The 9,669-nt window shown below is 41.9% G+C and overlaps 1 protein-coding gene across 15 annotated transcripts in view; it reads right to left on the bottom strand.

Moving 5' to 3' along the window:
• Window positions 1-9,669, bottom strand: part of myo18ab (myosin XVIIIA b) — a 147,761-nt gene that overhangs the window by 137,793 nt on the left and 299 nt on the right. For 13 of the 15 annotated variants that reach the window (XM_088299775.1, XM_088299787.1, XM_088299778.1 and 10 more), the window contains exon 2: window positions 3,978-5,091. In XM_088299775.1, the coding sequence (XP_088155901.1) occupies window positions 3,978-4,991 (1,014 nt within the window). In that variant the 5' untranslated portion in view covers window positions 4,992-5,091. The remainder of the gene's footprint in view (window positions 1-3,977; window positions 5,092-9,669) is intronic. The other 2 variants (XM_088299777.1, XM_088299786.1) reach the window with 1 other exon arrangement.

Below are 9,669 nucleotides of genomic sequence, written 5' to 3'. Positions count from 1 at the left end.
CCTGATTAGATTTACAGTGAACCAATGACGGGGGATTCGTACCATAACCTGCAAAAAAAAAGTCAGCCAGCAGAAACCATGCACTGGCTAGTTAAGTGGCATACACAGCGCGACGAGCCGCCCACGATGACAATTACTACATACCTTCTCCGTATTCGTGACAAGTAATAACCCTCAATTCCTCGGCAAAATTCAGTTCCTCATTCAAAACCTGAAGCCCGGCGACAGAATTACATTTGTTTCCAAATTACAAAAGGCACATGAGGCGGAGGTATATGAAGACTCAAAACATTTAATCTCCTTGGGAGAACATCACCTGATGTGATGCTCACACACAGCTTTGCCTGGCAAACGGTAGAAGAACTAAAGTTGAATTGAATCACCCGAAAACTGCCTCCCGACAACAGCTGCGACCCACCAACGCTGCGTGGGACAGCAAGCAGACGGCGTTCACCGACAACCCACCAGCTTCACGACTGCAGACGTTGAATTAGTGTATAGAGGCCTTAAAAACACTGGATTTGGTAAAACTAACATACTATGAATAGCTGAGAGTTTGGACATCAAGTGTTTGAATTAAAACCTGTAATGTTTTTTTTTTACAGTGTACTTGAAAAATATTGGATGACAAAACAGGACCTGTCAAATATTCTAACTCCTGCTCAAATTCCAACAGGAGTTTTCTCTCTATAGCCTAAGAAACTAATTTGTCTTCCTCCATGACAGAATACCAGAGGGAAATGGTCAGGAAGTGGTCTATTTGTTCCAAAGCAGATTCCACAAATACCAGACTGAAACAGAGAGCCCTGCTTCCCGTTGTTTCTAGTTAGCCAGTGAAGACAAGACCGCTTATTTTAACATGAACCTCCACTGGTTCTCACGCTCCGGTCCAGAAGGTTTGCAAAACCAGAAATTATTCATTACTAATATATATACATATACATATTTACAAATATACACATACATACATATTTACAGCATATATGCACATACGCACATACATGCATATATACACACACATACATACGTACACATACATATGTACACATACATGCATATATACATACATATATGCATATGTACACATACATACATATATGCATATGTACACATACATACATATATGCATATGTACACATACATACATATATGCATATGTACACACACATACATATATGCATATGTACACACACATACATATATGCATATGTACACACACATACATATATGCATATGTACACACACATACATATATGCATATGTACACACACATACATATATGCATATGTACACACACATACATATATGCATATGTACACACACATACATATATGCATATGTACACACACATACATATGTACACATACATACATATGTACACATACATACATATATGCATATGTACACATACATACATATATGGGGGCGCTGGAGCGGTTAGACTGCCGGCGTGCGCCGAAGAGGAGAGTGGACGAAGAAGAGAGTGGACGAAGAAGAGCACGTTCCCCCGGGCACGATTTGGGGCGACGTTTCGCGCGGTTCGGACCGTACCAGAGCTCCGGAGGAGGCCGGCGTGCGTGGCAGTTAAGCCGTAGAGGAACAACTTCCGCCCGGGCACGAGCGCAGCGACATTTCGCTTCGCTTCGCTTATATATATATATATATACACACACACACACACACAATTACTTCTATATGGTTGACATTTGTGTTACAATATCAACATAAAAATACCAAATGGTGTTCTCAAAAAAAAAAAAAATAGTTTATTCTAATTTTTAAAAATGTTGATGAATGGCTTATGTAATTATGCTATGCGGCCGACAATATGCATCAGTAAATATGATTCGCCGTCAATATGCAACTGTGTCTTAAATACTCTGCTACTGTGTATTTAATGGTATCTACTTTGTGACGTCGCCACATAATGCAGCAGCAATTCATATTTTGAAGCTCTGGAAAAACGGTGGAACCAATTTGCTAGTTGTGAAAAGTTAGAGCAGAACCCCCACAAGTTTGAGTTCAGTTGATCTCACCCAGAACCTGTTGTAATGGAAAAGCTAATGCGGCAGTGTTATGTGGTGCTGGGCCAAGCCGAATGGTGTGGTGTGGGGCTGCTGGAGGCTAATGGAAACGCAGCATAAAATGTTCATCATTCAAGCTTGCACTGTCACACCATGTTCAAGGAATAATTTGCCAGTCTAACTCGGCACATCATATGGAACACAGCAATTCTTGCCCAATCAACTGAGATAGACTCCAGCACACTCACAAATCCAGTGAGGATAAGCGGGATGGATAGATGGATGGATAACTACCATTCACTCCCAGAGGTAATTCTGACCTACAACCCACTCATGGTTACATTATAATATTCTTTGTCTCGGAATTTGTTTCAGAGACTAAAAACAATATTGTTTGGAGAGGATTTACCTAAACATCTGTGTTAGATAACTGCACCTGGACAAGAAACTGAACAAAACCAAAAGCGGATTGCCTTTATACGAGAAAAAAAGTCAAACCAAAGCAGGCCATTGGCACCCAGACACAAATAGGCAAAACATCAAAATTGAGTCAGCAAATGGAGCAAGGGATTTTGAATTCACCTTGCTCGACCCAATGATCAATTAACACATTTGTTTCTGAACTGTAAACACATTCATCCTAAAGATGACTCCAAAAGAAGTGGAAATTACCATTCCACATTGGACTATAAGTGGCTCATGAAATATAAAACCCTACAGTGTCTCCTAAAAGTCCCCCGATACACACGTGAAGCCATCAGCATTTGCAAGCTTAGGCGTTTCCATTTTTGTAACTTTCCAATGGCATGCCAATAGACATTTAAGAAGCATTGCAAAATTGCTGCCAAACAAGGGTTAGGGTTAGGGTTAGGGCTTTTCAGCACCAGTTTGAGAAGTTCTATAGTCGTCACACTGCTCCAACAAATTTACCCTATCCAAGACAAGTTTTTCGGAACAGGATGTGTTCCTGACAATCCATGCAACTGAGGGCCTGCTACCATCATTTTTGATGAAATCTTCCAACTGCTACAGAGCAGTCTACTCTATAAAGTACTGCTACAAAGGCCAAGTCTATCAAGAGACTGCGCTGGAACTCAGCATCAACAAAAGCTCGATTCAGCGAATGCTTCAGAGAGTGATAAAGCTTTACCCATACCAATTGCAGGTTGTTCAAAGGTTCGAGCATAAAAAAATTATGCTCAACAACCAAAAGTCGGTACAGAAAAGCATTATCACCCTCTGATTCATCCGCTGAAGAGAACTTTTTTTTAAGCGTAGACAATGCAGCCCTTTGTATAGACTGTCCCTGGTTTTGTACAATTGCCTGCTCTAAATATTTGGTGTTATCATCAGTGGTGGCAGTCGCAGGTCTTCTGGTACATGGTTTGTCAAGAAACATATGCCGTTTCGAGAAACTTGCCACAGATGTGTAAATTACACTGTGCGTTGGAACAGTGTGACGGCCATAAAGCTCACACTGACACTGAACTTCTTGTAAAGTAGCAATTTTGCAACGCTGCTTCATTGTCAATTGGCGAGCTATTGGCAAGGAAATTATATGCTTACAAAAGCTTCAAAGCTTAAGATGGCAAATGTTGATGGCGTCACCTCTGTCCAAATGAAGCCTGAAACCAAACAGAAAAAAGGAAGTGTAAAGTGACTTTGGGGACACCCTGTAGTAGTGTTAAAATAATGCTCCATCTGTAACCCGTGACACTAGGGAGGGAAATGTAGGTGACAAAAAAGTAGATTCAGAGGCTCCAGCTGGCAGACAAAATGTAGTCTCGACAGGACTTTGTTTTTTATGTAAACATTGGATAAAAAGGACAATGTCCTCGCCTGCGGCACACATAGCTGATGCATCCAGGAGTCATCCCTTTATGAGGCAAAACTGTTATCAAAAAAGAGTGCATAAACAGGTTATACTTTTGTAAAATTAAGAGAGCAGCTCACATGTCTGACCTGCCTTCGAAGCTCCTCTGTGTTCCTCAGCCAACAGCGGCTCAGCTCACTCAACTCCAGGATTGGCTGAACTTTCAGTCGCACAGTGTCACCAGACTGGCGGATCATCTCAACTATTTCATCCCGGCTCCTATTCTCTACATTGCGCCCATTTATCTCCACCAATCTGTCTCCTGGCACCAGACCAAGCGCCAGATCCTTTGTGCCTGCACCAGGTTCAGCAAAATGAACCACTCGCCTGTAGACGCCTCCATCTGGGCTGCGGTCCAGCATGGTAGTGCGACGCAAAGAAAATCCAAAATCGCCTGTGTTGCGGCGTTGGAGAACTAGCTCGCGTGTCTCAGGTGCTGTTGGAGCAACAACAGCTGGCAGCTGTAACTGAGCAGGAAAGGTCTTGTCAACCACTTCCGGGATGGAGAACCGTCTGACAGACAGACTGGGTTTTGCAGTATGTTGGCTGAGGCTGTGTTTGCGCAACATGTTGAAGACTTTGCTCTCCATTTGTGGGGAATCAGCGTTCTGGCCTGAAGGTGTGGAGCATTCCGAAGAACTCTCATCCTTGCTTCTTTGGGAAAAGGAAAAGCGCTTCATCATTTGTCCCATCTGTGATGAGTTCTGCTTAGCCAGCGAGCCAAAGTGAGCCACGCGATCTCGGACAGAATTGCGATGATCCTGTCCCCCACTCTCACCCTTCAGATCATCAGTAGAGCTAGCACCACTCAGCTGTTCATCCAGAACTATACTGCTTCTGTTGCTCAAGCCATCTGATTCAATGTCAGTCAGAGTGAGTTCCGAGCTGCTCGCCACTTTGATTGGAATTGGGTTAGAGATCTCCACTTTGTTCTTGGACTCACGCTTTGCCTCTCTCTTCAAGTTGAAGAACCCTCGTCGCATGCTCATCTCCTCCAAGCTTCGCAGCTCAGCTGCAGACATTCTCTCCTTTTTGTCTTTCTTGTCCTTCCTTCCCGAATCCCTCTCCTTATCCTTTTTCATCAGATTGAACATGTTGAACAGTAGGTCAAGTATCCCGCCAACGTGGCTGCCCCCCCCCAACCCCCAGGAAGACTTCACTATCAGATACTTTTATCCAGGCGGGACCAGTCCCCTGAAGAAAAACAGAGAAAAAGACAACTTGTGAACATTGTGAATGCTAATTTGTAAAAATGGCTTACCGATCAATTAGGACGGTTCACAGAATTCACAATTCAGTTCATATCACGGTTTTTTAGTTAGGGTTTTTGGTACAGTTCAGTATATGCTAACTTGGGCTGCATGATTTTGAAAAAAGAAAAACCTAAGTGCAATTATTCAGACCAATATTGCGATAACAATTCGATTTGCGTTTTTTGTATTAGAGACATAAAAATGCATTAAAATGCTACTGTTTGTAAAATACGTATTCAGGTGTATTAATGACAAGAGTCAAGCAGTATGTCAGTCAAGGCCGTAGCGCTGTCTGTCTTAATTGTGCACTTCCGTGATTCGCTGGCACTCAGTACGGTAAGCGAGACGGACATGAACAATCGCGGATAGTGAACATATCTCACAATACATTACACTGTTAGCCGTTTCTGCTTCGACATGCTTTATTTCATACACTCTTTAACTTTTCCTTTACACGTGTCTCTCATTTCCTCATTCGCCACTGCAGCATAGCCACTCATCTCCTCCACTGCAATCTTCCTCACGCATGCACGCGCACACCCACACGTCACACATGCTTGTCACAATGCTCGCAAAACTACGGTTCTGAGTCAGTTTAGTTTCAGACAAAGAATTTGATCAATATCATAATACAAATCACTAATGTCACCATTTGATGAAAAGTAAAAGGCGCTCTCCTCTGGCGATTGTATTGTATTTGTTTTTTGGGGGGCTAGAAAAAGCAGCATATTCACCATTGCTTGTATCAGACATGCACGATCACAATTTACAATGTTGCCATTAGTGCTGAAAAGCCGCTCTGAGAGGGAGCTTGTCACCGGTATGCACAAATACTTAGGAGATAGCTTTCCTATGCCAATTTTGTTCAAAACGTGATTGCGACTGTGAGCGATCTTAGCCTAGCACGTGAATGACCTCTACTTGTTGCCTCCCCTTCATCTGTTTATTTCCAATCTGTTTGACAGGCTTCATACTCAAATCGGTGGTGCTGTTTTAAACGTTGAAATACGTTGGTCGTGTTGCCTCGGATCTGATGTCTTTTTTTTTGTTTTGTTTTTTGATGGGGTTCATATTTGTCGAATCTGCCGTACGTCCAAATAATAGACGTACCGCCGTCTATAGCACGAGCATCTCGCTCTCCTCGTCTACGGCGGCAGAAGTTACTTCCATTACATCCACTTCGGTACACGGCAATGACAGAAAAAAACAAAGGTGCATGCGTAGTGTGTTATTGTCGGACTGCGCTGACTGTTGGCACCGGAGCGCAGACTAACGCGTGTTAGCCAACTACACTGATTGGCCAGCGCTATTAAGACCCGAGCATCGACAATACTGGTTGGCTAATTCATCTGTCACTCAAACGCCAAAGGTTGGGGGAGAGAGGAAAAAAAATAAAAAACCTCACTGTTTTGCGATTAGATAATCGCACTATGTCAAACCTCGATGTCGATTATATTTCGATTTATCGTGCAGCCCTAATGCTAACTGTCATGAAAATCAATTAAGTCTTGCACATTTAGGTTTAAGTGGAAATAATAAGACAGATATAAGTCAGATAATTGACACATCAACGTGACAGTCTAAGGTTGAAAGTAGGTGAGATTCTGTCTGCAAGAGAGGAGACATCACTAGTTTACTAGTTCCAACAAGCTTTTCATCTATTTTTTTTTTCCTATTGTTTTTATCTTGGATGACTGGTTAGCTTGTCCCCCTCACAGTTCAGAGGTGCAGGGTTCGGTTCCGGCTCCGGCCTTCCTGTGTAGGGTTTGCATTTTCTCCCAGTGCCTGCGTAGGTTTCCTCGGGTGCTCCAGTTACCTCCCAAATTCCGAAAACATGCATGGAAGGTTGCCAAGAAATGCGTTTGTGTGTGCGAATGGTTGTTTGTCTTTGTGTGCCCTGTGATTGGCTGGCAACCCCTCCAGGGTGTACCCCACGTACCGCCCAAAGATAGCTGGGATAGGCTCCCGCACCCTCGTGAGGAAAAGACGCTCAAATAATGGATGGATGTTTTCATCTTTGTTGTCACAGTTTTACATATTTTCATATTTGCCTTTGCACTGAATGGCCTTACTTTCTGTTGTAATGACAATAAATCAGAATCTTATATCGAACAAATGCTGAAAACAAATGGTTCAGCGTCACTAAAACGCAGTAGAATCATTTGTGCGCACAAAAGTGTCTTGTAAAATGTAAAAGTACAAATGGATCTTAAAGCTGCGACCATTGAATTTGTACATTCAAAAGAATTTACTTTTACAAACACATAAATCAATTACAAATCAAATTGCTAACAACTTTAGCAAAGTTTTGTTTTTTTTTCTTCCTTTTGTGCTGTCTTCAAGTAGCAAGCTGTGTGTATCATAAGGATGGCTCCTTGATTAGGCATGGCGAGGAGTACTGCAGCCCAGCTCTCTGGTTTTGCACGCTAAACATCCCAACACCTTGTGTCCCGGATTTAAAATAGAGTTTTGCATTTTGTTCGTGGAAGAGCCAAACATATGACAGAAGTACAGAAAATGAATTGATCACTCTGATAATTTATGAGAAACTGCAGTGCAAACGCATGAAAACATGTTTTGTTTTGTATTACTTGCCCCTGCAGCAAAACCGAAAAAAACACAGCCCATAGGGGTATATTGCACCGTGACGAGTATTTTTCCAGCCCTACTGCACAACAACATTATAACGGGTCTTAGCTATTTGAACTTTGAGGGGGCAACTCTGATTAAAATTGACTATTGAACATGTTTACAGTAATATGAGCATTTACTGAAGAAGTTTGACCAGTGTCACGAAACAGATACGTGATACTTGAGATACGAATCGAGTGACCAGGCTTATGAGTTTTTCAAAATACGAGACGTCATTTTTTGGTTTGACTTGCGAACGCAAACTTGCGACATGAGTCGAGCTGCCAAGCTTAGTCAACTAGTCATGACTAATTCAACAATTAATTTAATAAATCTATGTTTGTTCAGTTTGTTTATCTCAAAACTGCAATCGCCAATTTCTTTTTGCTTTGCCCCGCGGGCAAAAATTTCAGATGGGAACGCTGGAAGTTGTCACAGAAGTCAACTAAATTTGCTTCACAACAAGCAACAGTTTGGTACATAGTGAAATATATTTACTGCCATTCCCAAGTGAAGCTTGCTGTCAAACGTAACATAAAACAAGGAAATTTACACATTGTGTAGCATCACTCCGAATGTCCACTGACTAAATTCTGACGCATAATGTAAATTGCCACAGACAGGCTAACGAATAGCATTGACAGGCAGTGTTACAACACTAGGCGAGCACAGTCAACTACAACCGTCAAAAAGCAACTACAACCTGACTGGGTGAATAGCAACACTATTCTGGAAAGACATTTCATATACTGGATGTTGTACCACATAAAAGGACATACAAGTATTCCACAGTCAATTAAAACATAGTTCACTGTTTGAGGGCTCCTATTGAGCCGCAATAAACTTAAAACGAATCAAACAGTGGTGAACCACTATCTTGAAAAAGAAACGAAGAAAGAAAAAATTGTGTTAAAAATTTGTTCAACTAGACTTATAAAAATCCAGTTACCCCGTAAAGACATTGATCAAAATCTACCTCTGTTGCAACATAAACACACAATCTTTTGATTTGAGAATTAATTATCAAACCTGAATTAGGAAAACACCACAGACCTCCTTAATTAAAGCAGAAAATCAACATGCAAGTGGCCTTATAAATAAATAACCTTGGGGGAGCCTTTCCAGGATGGAAACACATTCTATTGCCTTTACTTCAGTGTCACCAGAAGGGAAGGCAGAGGGAAATCCGGTTGAGATCGTTCTTCCAGATACAAAGTCATCCTGTCACATACCATTCACGACACACGCACACAACAATCACAGAGTTAACAAGCACACGCTATTTTAGTATTTGTTTGATTCAAACCTGATCATTCGTCGGTTAACCGACAATTGATTACATTACAATATTTATCGGAGAAAGATGTGGTTTAATGGCAATATTGAGGGGGAATAAAAGAGCTCTTCTAAAATATACTTGAATCTTAACTCCACCCAGGGCAACAACGCAGCCAATACAATTAGGCAAGGGTCTCGCTTTAATAAGAACGGCAGATTAAACCCAGTGCCTGCTGTTCGTTAAACTCTCGCCTCTTTAGCTACTTACTGAGCTGCGGGCAAAAGGATGCCAACACCAGGCGCACACACAAGTACACAAAGCGACAATGCTTTTAAAATCGTCCATTGCAGTGTGTATGTACAATGTGCAAACGATGGGACAAAAAGAATGACAGCGCTATGTAGGTGTGTAGCTTTTCGGTTAGGTTAGCTAGCTGAGCTACTGTAGGTAGGCACTGTTGATGAAAAACAATTATGCCATTTTTTTTATTTTCATCGCAAACGAACACGTTTCACACGCCAAAGCCGCAAACTGGGGGTGGTTTTGTTGAACTTTTAATGCATAAATCCGATAGCCTACTAGCGTCATTGAGGAAAGTCACAGTCTTAG

This window comes from Idiotropiscis lumnitzeri, chromosome 7 (assembly GCF_059441095.1).
Source record: "Idiotropiscis lumnitzeri isolate Australia: NSW breed Sydney's pygmy pipehorse chromosome 7, RoL_Ilum_1.0, whole genome shotgun sequence".
Classification (NCBI taxonomy): Eukaryota; Metazoa; Chordata; class Actinopteri; order Syngnathiformes; family Syngnathidae; genus Idiotropiscis; species Idiotropiscis lumnitzeri.
This window is presented reverse-complemented; position numbering and strand designations above follow the sequence as displayed.